This window comes from Lampris incognitus, chromosome 8, assembly GCF_029633865.1.
Source record: "Lampris incognitus isolate fLamInc1 chromosome 8, fLamInc1.hap2, whole genome shotgun sequence".
NCBI lineage: Eukaryota > Metazoa > Chordata > Actinopteri > Lampriformes > Lampridae > Lampris > Lampris incognitus.
Genome location: NC_079218.1, coordinates 48,459,909 through 48,472,465, shown reverse-complemented (window position 1 = coordinate 48,472,465; position 12,557 = coordinate 48,459,909). Strand labels below are relative to the sequence as shown.

The following is a 12,557-nucleotide window of genomic DNA, read 5'->3' as shown; positions in this document are numbered from 1 at the left end:
CCGCATCGGCCGAGACCCGTTCCCACGGCAGCACCGGCGACGACGAAGCGCAGCGTATGGCGAGTAACGCGGAGAACAGGTCGATGCTAAGATCGGTTGTAGGCTATATTTTACATATGCTGGTTTGATGCTTTAAGACGTTTCACTTCTTTTTATATATATATATATATATATATATATTTAGCCAGGTCAGTAAGCTAACCCCCAGCCCCTCGGATTCAAGCGTAAAGGAAGCGGCGAAGCAGCACGAAGCTATTCACACCTTCAAGCAAGGGAAAACACCTCCACAACCCAATCGGGAGCCCACCGAGGGCTCATAGCTGCCTCCTCAAGGTGGGGGGGGCAAGAGAGGAGAAGAAGACACATTCTGCATAATGTACAAAAACAGTATCAGTTTCCATATGGGGGCAAAAAAAACACAAAACGAAAAAGTAAAGGGATGGAGGAACAGTACTATGACACGCTGGCCAGTAGGACCATTTGTGCTGTTAATAAGTCCCTGCCTTTTCTCAGCTGGCTGGAAACCCTCCCCCTCCCCCCCCCCCGGGCCTGTGAGCGGCGGAGGAGTGCTTCGGCATAGTGCTTTTTGTGAACGTGCACAGGCGACGAGCCCGCCTTTCGCTTCCCGGACGACTCGCAGACGGCAACTCTGTCGCCCGTTGCCGGCGCCGCTCTCGTGGTCTTGCCCTCGACAGGTCTCCCCCTCTAAAACCTCTCTTTTCAGTCTCTGTGCCGATGTACACCCACCCCCCTCCCCCCCGCTTCCCCCTAGTCTCTACGAAACTATCCTCCCCTCCCCCCGTGTGCCCCACCCACCCACCTCCACCCAGCCTACCACCCCCCCCAAGGTCCAGTTACCGCACCACTACATTTTGTGCTGTACAGTCAAAAACCAATGGAAGCCCCCCCCCCCCCCCCCGGGTTGTTTTCTTTGTCAGTTGCATCAGTTGGAAACTGAGTGTTGGGGTGAATTGGCCTGTTCTCTCTCTCTCTCTCTCTCTCTCTCTCTCTCTCTCTCTCTCTCTCTCTCTCTCTCTCTCTCTCTCTCTCTCAAACACACTCTCTCTCGGTCACTCGGTCGCACAAAGGCTCACAGAAGCACCGCCTCACACACTCCATCTCATGCGAAGTCCTGCTCATTTCTAGTGGTGGTTTGTTGGCCATGCGGGAGTGGGGACCGAGTACAGAGGCGGGACAGAAGGTTTCTACTTAAACAGGAAAGAGGGTAGGTGCGCATCTGGTTTGTGTGTGTGTGGGGGGGATGGGGGTGTGGGAGGGGGAGATGGGGAGGGGGTGAGGGAGAGGTCTTAGTTCAGCTGCCGTCTCCTGTATTTTTTCTCCTCGTCACCTGTCAACGATTAAAAGAAAAGAAAAATCACACAATTAGAAGACGTGGTCGCTCGTATAGCGGGGACATAGCTAGGAGTTGCTAGCGGAGAAGAGGAGGAAGTGAGATAAGTTGGAAATGAAGAGTACCTTTTCTAGGCAAGGTGACATTAACAGAGTTTTGGCTGCATTAGAAATGCAGGGGAGAAAGAAAAAAAAAAGAGCAATAGGTTCAAATAGTTTGCAGAAGAATAAAACACCCTGGCTGACTCAAAATATTGCACCACAACAACACGGATGGGCCCTGAAATACCTTTTAATAACATTTACAACACTTCACGGTCAATACAACACGTGTCTATATCCGCAGGACTTTGCGTGGTGGAGCAACCCCGGCTCAACATACCTTCTAGATGGTTCCTGGAAATGTATTTCAGGGCTTCATCTAGGAGAATGACCGGGATGGAAATCTTCAGGACCACGATCCACTGGGACCAACGCAGAGGGGTCACTTGGAAGATCAACTGACAGACAAAAGGACATCGGAGAGTCAAACTCCCCTACTAAAATAAAACGATTCAAAGATGGTTCTAGATACAGCGGTGGGACGGAGGCAGCTTCACAGATAAAGCTTTCTTTTTGTGACCCTCACCCCTTTTTCTCCCCAACTGCCCCATTCTTCCGAGCCTTCCTGGTCGCTGCTCCACCCCCGCCACCCCCGCCGATCCGGGGAGGGCTGCAGACTACCACATGCCTCCTCCGATACATGTGGAGTCGCCGGCCGCTTCTTTTCACCTGACAGTGAGGAGTTTCGCCAGGGGGACGTAGCGCGTGGGAAGATCACGCTATTCCCCCCAGTTCCCCCTCCCCCTTGAACACGACCAGAGGAGGCGCCAGTGCAGCAACCAGGACACATTACCCACATCCGGCTTCCCATCTGCAGACACGGCCAATTGTGTCTGTAGGGACGCCTGACCAGGCCGGAGGTAACACGGGGATTCGATCTGGCGATCCCCATGTTGGTAGGCAACGGAACAGACCGCCACACTACCCAGACGCCCCTCTTTGTGACTTTGTTTTGCACCAAACACAAAGTAATTAATCCTAGTCCCATCAATCAACCGGATATTTTAGCTACATAAACAGGTCATTGCGCCATATTAGAGCCACTCCAACAGTTACTAACAGGCCTTGAAAATCCCAAAACCAGTGTGAGATCAAGGTCATTTACTGGGAATGGATTCCTGCTACACTGTGTACTTACTGACATGCCCGTTTCAAATCTCCCCACGGGCCCATATTTGTCTCATTGCAACAACTGAATCTTGCCCTTGTGTGGAAGTGACCTCCACCCCACCCACGAGGCTCGTCGCCACACCGCAGACCCCTACTCACAGGCAGAGGTTCCACGTAGAGGATGAGAAAGTGGAGGGAAAGGGAGAGGATGATGGCTCCCAGCAGCCAGATGTTGACCCAGGGAGGCATCCTGACCAGGGACTGGTTCTCAGAAAGACTGGAGAGGAGAAGATCCAAAACACATGTCAACACCGGAGCCGAACTTTACTGGCGAAATCAAGGGAACGTAGTATTTTTAGCAGACAGCAAAGAGCACTCAGAGAAAAAAGAAAAGAAAAAAAAGAAACCTTGGGAAAAGCCTCAGGGATTCCCCAAAGCATTACCCAGAGATTTCCTAAGGATCCTAGCTCGGTTGCTTTCCTGTAGGAAAATAACCATGACTGTGCAATTAGGCTTTTTAGAGATTCTCAACCAGGACGACTTCGCAATGAGTCAAAACGAATGAACATTTACCCGATCATAACAACAGACCTCCCACACTTGTGTAGCTAGCAACCATGTAAACATGTGGTTGATCTGTCAGATTTACTGTCTTTCTTGGCCGAGGATATGAACCGCAGTGTGCCTTTTTCATCGGTCAGGGAAGCCTTTTATTATTTTAAATTCTTCCCCTAAATGTCTTTCCTCGATGAGACATTGCTCTTTGTTTCTAGGGCGAACCACTGACGGACTTGCTCCATGAGTGACCCTAGCAAAACACAGGGAGTTTTCCTCTCTTGCGGCTAGTCCGCCTTTGAAGCAAGATCTTCCAAAACAGCAAAACCCCACCTATGAGTTGCAGTTAAGCCCTTTGTCACTATTGCCATGGATTGACATACAAACGGTAGAAATTACACCATACCATGGTTACCTAATTTTACTGAGAAAACAGCTACTTCTTCAGGATAATTATAGTTGTATATCATCAACTTTAACTTCATCATGAACGGTTTGGGTAGTTATGCACTGGGGGGGGGGGCTTTTCTTGCCATCCTGGAATCAGTCTTGCCATTCATCACAAGACTGAGTGTATAACTGCTAACAACGACCCTCATTTCATTATATACCTCTTTCCAAATCACGTGGGCTTTGGTGATTGACCATGTCCCAATACAGAAGGTTTAAGTGATCCAACTGTGAGCCGTAGGCCACGCCTGCTGAATATTATCTCAATTAAACACAGCTATGACGCGGTCTTTGACTTTTTCCAATGCTGTCATCTTGAGAGGCTGAAGATGATCACCCCAGTTTTTTAGATTCCCAGTGGTTCGCGTGGCTTTTAAAGTCTTTGAAATGAATGAAGCACAACCCCTATTCCAATACAGAGCCACAAAACCCATGAATTCATAGCTCACTTCACTACTCGTTGATTGGATCACAGTTCCTTCCTTCCATCCATCCATCCATCCATCCATTATCCAAGCTGCTTATCCAAATCAGGGTCGCGGGATGCTGGAGCCTATCCCAGCAGTCATTGGGTGGCAGGCAGGGAGACACCCTGGACAGGCCGCCAGTCCATCACAGGGCCAACACATTCACATCTAGGGACAATTTAGTACGGCCAATTCACCCGACCTACTTGTCTTTGGACTGGGGGAGGAAACCGGAGCACCCGGAGGAAACCTATGCAAACATGGGGAGAACATGCAAACTCCACACAGAGGATGACCTGGGATGACCCCCAAGGTTGGACTACCCCGGGGCTCGAACCCAGGTCCTTCTTGCTGTGAGGCGATCACGCTAACCACTGCGCCACCGCACTGCGCCTAGATCACAATCCCAATTTAAATAATTTGACAGTGAAAACCTTGACAGTGAAAGTGCTAAGCACCACATACTCCATCCTTACACCCCAGCAGAAGATGACTGACCTGTTGAGTGCGTTGAACATTTCAATCGTGACCAGCACAGACAGGGCCATGGTCGTCGGGTAGCAAGATTCAAACACCTCACAGTCTATGCCCTGGAAGGTGGGGTTGTCCTCAGTGCACTGCATGAAGTGTCTCTGTGGAGGGAGTGAGACAGGAGCTTGAGGGTTAACTGGGGTTGTGGTGGTGGTGGTGGTAGTGGGGGGGAGGGGGGTGCAGTCAAGGTGCCGGCATAGATAACAACAGGATGTCACCAGGGCCTCTGTGAGTTGGTTTGATGGAGCACTGATCTGAACCAGTGCAGCAGCTGGGAAACCTCGGCAGTGTTCCTCCCCTGAACCACAGGGGGTCTCAAGTCCCCTTTCTAGTGCTGTCCACGCCGGCATCACCAAACAGCACTGTGTCCGATGAGGCGAACTCATCGCTAAACATAGAACAACTGTGCAGAATAAGAGCCTCCACCCTGAGGATGGGGACTGTAGGCAGCAGAGAAAATAATATATACCATGTCTGTGCATAGAGTGCATTGTGTCAGTGCAACAGGGTGTCCCCGGCACAGGCAAACAGCCAACTCACCAGCTGGTAGAAAGACACTTGAGGGCCATCTTCATCAAACAGGTACCACCATGTGGCAGCACCCACTGTTCCAAGACCCACATACCCTGCAAGAAAAACAGGTCGGTCAGTCGGTCAGACACACACACATAGGCAGCTCGACAAGGCAGAAGTGCACGAGAATGATAACTACGTCATTCATTAAAAGTTTGTATTTGCCGTAAGCCCGCCCAAGTAAAGTAACAAACTAAGGGTACTAATCGTCAGCTAGCTGGGGTTTTGGGGGGCCAGCAGGTTTTCCAGCTCATAATGCAGAAAAACACCTCAAGAGCGAATGCAAGAGGAGGTTTACGGATGTGGTGAGGGAGGACATGCAAGGTGGCTGGTGTGACAGAGGAAACGGATGATCCGCTGTGGCGACCCCTAACGGGGGCAGCTGAAACTAGTAGTAGTAGTAGTAACAGTGGCCACCAACTGGTGGACTCCGGTCCAAATCAGGACCACGAGAGGCTTCCTTCCAGACTGCGAATTTTTTTTTTTACATAATGAAAAAACAAAAACGATAGGCCTGTTTTGTCATTAAAGAGACTTTTTAACAGGCACAACGAAGCCAGCTCAGTAGAGGCATCTGGGTCCTACGACTACGGCAGGGATGGGCAACATGGTCCAGAAAGGTCCGGTGTGGGTGCAGGTCTTTGTTCCAACCAAGGAGTTGCACACCTGAGTCTACAAATCAAGGTCCTTAGCAAAGACTTTGTTGGCTAACAGAATCAGGTGTGGAACTGCTTGGTTGGAACCAAGACCTGCAGCCACACCGGACCTTTCTGGACCGTGTTGCTTATCCCCTGGACTACAGGTTGCTATGTACCCTACGTTCAGGTAGGGAACGGAGCAGACCGAGGCACACAGGCAGATGTAACTTTTAATGACCGAAAAAAGACGGCGTTATTAAAAAAAATGGAAAAGTTGACAGTGAAGACCCCGTCTTCAAGATGACGAGACAGAAGAGTCAGTATTTACTCTTCCTGTCATGAGCTCCACGTGGGCCTCGTCTGCTCGGAGTCTGTTGCGGTTGTCAAAAGCGGAAATAATAGGGGCGCCCGGGTGGCGTGGCGGTCTATTCCATTGCCCACCAACACGGGGATCGCCGGTTCGAATCCCGTGTTGCCTCCGGCTTGGTCGGGCGTCCCTACAGACACGATTGGCCGTGTCTGCGGGTGGGAAGCCGGATGTGGGTATGTGTCCTGGTTGCTGCACTAGCGCCTCCTCTGGTCAGTTGGGGCACCTGTTCTTCAGGGGCTAGCGTGATCCTTCCACGTGCTACGTCCCCCTGGCGAAACTCCTCACTGTCAGGTGAAAAGAAGCGGTTGGTGACTCCACATGTATGGGAGGAGGCGTGTGGTAGTCTGCAGCCCTCCCCGGATCGGCAGAGGGGGTGGAGCAGCGACCGGGGCGGCTCGGAAGAGTGGGGTAATTGGCCAGTACGATAACTGAGGCGATATTGGATGGCTGACATGCATCACACTTCTCAACGTGATGCAACAGTTAACTATAAAACTACACCGTCATGGTAGGTCATGCTGTCTTTGCTTAAGTTACTGCCAATGGAGGCGCCCTGGTGGCTCACCTGGCAGAGCGTGTACCACGTAAGGCTTAGCAGCCGCCTGGGTTCGAATCCGGCACGGGCCCTTTGCTGCATGTCACCCTCTCTCTCCCCCCTGCCCTTCCTGTCTCTCTCCACTATTACTATCCAATAAAGGTAAAAAACGGCAAAAAATAATTAAAAAAAAAAGTTACCTCCGATGGCTAGGTATCTGAAGAAGAGCCAGCCAGAGATGAGGGGCTCTTTGGGGTTGCGAGGAGGCTTGTCCATGATGTCCAGGTCTGGAGGGTTGAATCCTAGGGCAGTGGCCGGCAGACCATCAGTCACCAGATTCACCCACAGTAGCTGGACGGGAATCAGAGCCTCGGGGAGGCCCAGGATGGCGGTCAGGAAGATACTAGACACAAACAGAAACCAACAGTCTTGTTAGGGGAGTCAGACACTTCAAGGTGATAATCTGACAATATACATGGAGATTTTGGCACATGTGTGTATCCTCACCAGACCACCTCGCCGACATTAGAGGAGATGAGGTATCTGATGAACTGCTTCATGTTGTTGTAGATGGCTCTGCCCTCCTCTACCGCGGCCACGATGGTGGAGAAGTTATCGTCAGACAGCACCATCTCGGACGCCGACTTCGCCACTGCCGTGCCAGAGCCCATGGCGATGCCAATTTCTGCCTTTTTCAGGGCCGGCGCATCGTTCACGCCATCTCCAGTCTGGGGAGGACGGGGTGAGAATGGATTAATCGTCCGCACGAGCGGCATTACTCCGTCAGACAGATGAAGTCACCAGATTTTCTGCGGTTTGAGTTCCTAATTTGTCGCCAAGCATCAAGTAAAGGTAACTCCAGCTCGAAGAAAAACTCCCCCTGAAGTATATGAGAACTCCCAGGTTACACCCGTCTCTCTGGGCAAGCCGACGTTTGTAAGAAGACTCAATAGACTCAGATCAAACCCGACTCCTTGATGTCATCAAATTACACCTACTACTACTACTACAACTACTACTACTACTACTATTACTTTCGGCTATTCCTGTTATGGGTCGCCACAGCGGATCATCCGTTTCCATCTCTTCCTGTCCTCTGCATCTTCCTCTGTCACACCAGCCACCTGCATGTCCTCCCTCACCACATCCATAAACCTCCTCTTTGGCCTTCCTCTTCTCCTCTTCCCTGGCAGCTCCATATTCAGCATCCTTCTCCCAATATACCCAGAATCTCTCATCCACACATGTCCAAACCATCTCCATCTTGTCTCTCTTGCTGTGTCTCCAAACCGTCCAACCTGAGCTGTCCCTCTAATATAATCATTCCTAATCCTGTCCTTCTTCATCACCCGCAATGAAAATCTTTGCATCTTCAGCTCTGCCACCTCCAGCTCCACCTCCTGTCTTTTCATCAGTGCCACTGTCTCCAAACCATACAACATAGCTGGTCTCACAACCATCTTGGAAACCTTCCTTTTAACTCTTGCTGGTACCCTTCTGTCACAAATCACTCCTGACACTCTTCTCCACCCACTCCACCCTGCCTGCACTCTCTTCTTCACCTCTCTTCTACACTCCCTGTTACAGTTGACCCCAACAATTTAAACTCATCCCTCTTCATCACCTCTACTCCTCACCAGTCCACTGTCCTCCCTCTAATTCATGCATACCTACTACTTAAGCAGTAGATTGATTACTAATATCAAATTTTGAGGGAAAGGGGTGTATTTTTACATGCTTAGCTGTTCCTTACACATCTAAACAATTCTTGTGAGCAGTATGAGAGTTCAAACATTGTTCTCTGAGCCGTTCATACATGTTCACTTTCCGTGGAACAGCGCCAAAAAAAGCCCGATTCTTTTTGATTCGACTACATTTGATCCACAAAAAGAGTGGGTCAAGTTCAGAGCATCGATTAAACTTGTCTCCTACCACAAGAACAGACTTGCTATGCAGGGTCTGGTTTCAGATCCCGACAGGATTAAGCGCAAATGGGATACTCGTCTCCCACAGCGAAGCCTACAGGTGGCTTTGTGCTACGGGGAGTCAGTTTGACAGGCAAATGGTGAGACTGACGTCTCTCTCCCTCCCCCCCCCCCCCCCCCCATCAAGCCCTCTTCTGAGACGTGTGTCAGCTAGGAGGCAGTGGAGCGGGGTCACAAATGACAGATCTGATAGCGGCGTCTGAGAGAGCGGCCCAAAGAGACTCGAAATATTTTATGGCTCACCGGTTTCTTCTAATTTGTATTCATTCTGAGTGAGTCACTCACATCACTCACAGTTGTGTGGAGGATAAAAAAAAATATGCAGATTTTGCCTTGGCACGAACACACGAGGACTGCAGCACACAAAGTGTGAGCAAACTACGAGGTCATGGGTGGTGGTGGTGGTGGTGGTGGGGGTGACGTGCAAGGGTAGGGGAGGTAGAGAGAGAGATGCAAGTTAGTCAGAGTCACTTCGAGCCTACTGAAACTACTCAGCCCGTCTCCTCACCATGGCTGTAATCTCATCAAAGGACTGCAGGTACCCCACGATCTTAGACTTGTGGGCCGGCTCCACTCGGGCGAAGCAGCGGGCTCGTTTGACAGCGTCCCTCTGGGCTTCTGGCAGCAGGTCGTCAAACTCACGGCCTGTGTAGGCCTTTCCCAACACGTCTTCATCCTCGCCGAAGATGCCAATGCGTCGGCAGATGGCCACGGCCGTGCCCTTGTTATCTCCCGTGATCATGATGACGCGAATACCCGCTTCACTGCACAGTTCCACTGAGCCGATAACTTCCTTCCTGGGCGGGTCTAGCATGCCCACACAGCCGACGAACGTGAGGCTCATCTGGATGGAGAGAAAACAAAGTGGTTTGCAGGCGGGTAGTAGGTAAACGGAGGGTCGATTTTGCTTTTTTAACAACTCAGTTCCAGTTATCACTCATTGGTCTAGCCCAACAAAAAGGGAAAGAAGGAAGGCGTGTCGAAGGTGTCTGGCTGGGAGAGCTAGCGTTGGATCGGCTGGGAGAGCTCGTCTGCCGCATCCGGTGGGCCCAGGGACCACGGCCCTGCCGGAGCCGAGCCCAAGGAGGAAACATCGAGGGCAGTATGACAGGACGCAGAAGTGGGGCAGGCTAAGCTAACTGCTAGCCCATGCAGACCAGCAGTTCTGACAGTCATCCTGGCTGGCGTTCGTTCTCTGGACGGTGGAATTTTTGGACTGTGTTGTTAACTGTTTTTGTTCTCTCTGTTTTTTGTATGTTTTTGGTGGTGCTGTTTTTGGGAAATTTTGGGATGTGCGTTTTTGTCTTTTGCGTCGCACTGCTGCGGGCTGAGGGAACCGGAATTACGTTTCTTTTGCGTACACGAGTACACGGAAGAAATGACAATAAATTGTCCCTGTTATAGAGTCATAGATGCAATGTACAACTGTTGTGTGCGATTTTTGTTGTGAGCACAACAATACAGGATCATTGTCCTGAGTCTAGTACTGCCTGCCTGCTAACGTTACACATCATTTACATCATATCCTGACTGAATGCTTTACCCCAGGGGTGCCCAACTCCAGGCCTTGAGGCACCGTAGTGTCTGCGGGTATTTGTTCCAACCATGCACTACACCACCTGATTTAACTAATTAGCTCACCTCTTGGACCAAGGAGGGAAAGGAATTAGTTAAATCAGGTGGTGTAGTGCATGGCTGCAACAAATACCTGCAGACACTGCGGCCCTCGAGGCCTGGAGTTGGGCACCCCTGCTTTACACTGATGTTGTAAAATAGACGTTTTTGCAGTGGTTCAACAGCGCTAACGTTAGCTTGTCCGAATCGTGCTTCTAGCTAACCGAAGACAAATTAGAAACATTTCAAACCATATCAAAAGACTGATCTGGTTGAGCACGTTTAAAAACAATAGGGCATGTCTTCTTTGCATCTCTGTCGATGGAGTTTCTGTGAAATCCAACCTTGAATGAAACTGAATGGACAATACGAGGTGATGAAATATGAGGGAGAGGCAAAGAGAGAAGAGAGGCGGGGGTGTAAAAATAATCTATATTGCCAATTTTCTTGCCAATGAGGATTTTAATTAACCCCCCCAGCTAAACATAGGTCTAAATGTCAGTTTTGTGAGTAAGTCAGTTAGAAGCCAGCTCTTGAGATGCTTTGTATCTAAAAATATGAAACTATTTGTACAATTTTACATTTTCTCATAATGAATCTGAAATTAGGGTTAGGGTCATGAAGAGGAGTCTAACCGGCACTGCAGATTCCAGACAGTTCTATGGGCTCTTTACCTCATATTCTGCAAACTTGCTGGCGTTCTCCAGGTCCATGTCCTCTTTGCGTGGTGGAGTATCACGAGTGGCCAGGGCCAGGCAGCGCAGTGTGTCCCTACCTGTCCCCCAGTCCCGGATCTTGGACATCAGCTGTTCCCGTAAGGCCGCGGTCAGCGTCACCTTCTCTGTGCCGATGCGCAAGTACTGGCATCGCTCAATCACGCTCTCCGGGGCACCCTGGATGAGGGAATCAAACAGCCCAGACTGAGAGAAACTAAACCAAAATTAATCTTTTTTTAGTCAAGGACGTTTACATGACCATGTCAAATGTACACATGCTAGTATGCAACCCATCTAAACTAGGTACATGTAAATGCTGCTGCATCATCCGTTCTTACCTTGACAAACATCTTGCTCTGAGCACCATGCGTGGTGGGCGTGCAGTAGACAGACATAGACTTGCGATCACGGGAGAACTCGAGAGTGAACTCCTTCTTCATCAACTGCCTGATCACCTGATTGATGAGAAAAAAAGAGAAGAATAGAGATGATAGGCGGGAGGGGGGACTTTGAGAGAAGCGAGGAGCGATCGCTGGAACCAATTATGCTTATTTGTGAGCGGCTGTCAGGTTATGAGCAGGCGGGTGACTTGAGACGTCGGGCTGAGCTGCTGACAGGTGGAAGATGCCTCTTTATATCTGACACTCAGCCAGCTTGTCTAGATGCTGACTGGTACCAGCTACGGGAGGAGCTCGCTCTGTGTCAGACACTACTCGCTGTGTGCAAGGAGTACTTGGCTGAGGACAGTCAAAAGGGGAGAACAAGGTGTGCCACAAAAAAATGGATCTCTTACAGAAGAAAAATCCATCCAGCCATCCATCTTCCGAGCCACTTATCCTGATTAGGGTCACGGGAGGCTGGAGTCTATCACAGGAGTCATAGGGCAGAAGGCGGGGGAACACCCTGGGCAGGTCGCCAGGCCATCCCAGGGCACAGAAGAAACAGGTTGGCAAAATAATTACACCCATTGAGCAAGATGGTTGAAGGTGAACATTCTGATATTCGTATCAACAGATGAACTCTATAGGAAAACTCAGCTGTGTGGAACGGTTGTTCCAGAAAAGCTTGAAAAGGTAGGTTGCACTACAATGTACAGGGCCAATTTGCCCAAGAGATGTCAAGCTAAGAATTACCAGTGTCTAGCGCCCCCAGAACTCTGCCTTACCATCTGTCACCATCACATGACCATTCAAAAACCATGACAACATGCTGTAAACATTGACACGTATCACTGTAAGTCCAGGGCGACACAGTGGCGCAGTGTTAGCGCTGTCCCCTCACAGCAAGAAGGTCCTGGGTTCGAACCCCGGGATAGTCCAACCTTGGGGGTCATCCCAGGTCATCCTCTGTGTGGAGTTTGCATGTTCTCCCCGTGTCTGCGGTGGGTTTTCCCCGGGTGCTCCGGTTTCTCCCACCATCAAAAAGACATGCATGTTAGGGTTAATACTCCTCTCTGTGTCCCTGACCAAGGCATGGCAAGACGAACTGGAATTGGTCCCCGGATGCTGCACGGCGGCTGCCCACTGCTCCTAGCTACACAGCTAGGATGGGCAGAGAGGAA

At 50.3% G+C, this 12,557-nt stretch overlaps 1 protein-coding gene across 1 annotated transcript in view; it reads right to left on the bottom strand.

Moving 5' to 3' along the window:
- Positions 1-1,218: 1,218 nt before the first annotated feature.
- The window catches only part of atp2a3 (ATPase sarcoplasmic/endoplasmic reticulum Ca2+ transporting 3), an 82,025-nt gene continuing 70,686 nt past the window's right edge, over positions 1,219-12,557 (bottom strand). The window contains exons 12-21 of the mRNA XM_056284963.1: positions 11,335-11,451; positions 10,955-11,173; positions 9,175-9,510; positions 7,189-7,409; positions 6,882-7,084; positions 5,106-5,191; positions 4,533-4,666; positions 2,722-2,839; positions 1,733-1,850; positions 1,219-1,348 (exon numbers count right to left, since the gene is read on the bottom strand). Of these exons, the coding sequence (XP_056140938.1) occupies positions 1,308-1,348; positions 1,733-1,850; positions 2,722-2,839; positions 4,533-4,666; positions 5,106-5,191; positions 6,882-7,084; positions 7,189-7,409; positions 9,175-9,510; positions 10,955-11,173; positions 11,335-11,451 (1,593 nt within the window). The 3' untranslated portion in view covers positions 1,219-1,307. The remainder of the gene's footprint in view (positions 1,349-1,732; positions 1,851-2,721; positions 2,840-4,532; positions 4,667-5,105; positions 5,192-6,881; positions 7,085-7,188; positions 7,410-9,174; positions 9,511-10,954; positions 11,174-11,334; positions 11,452-12,557) is intronic.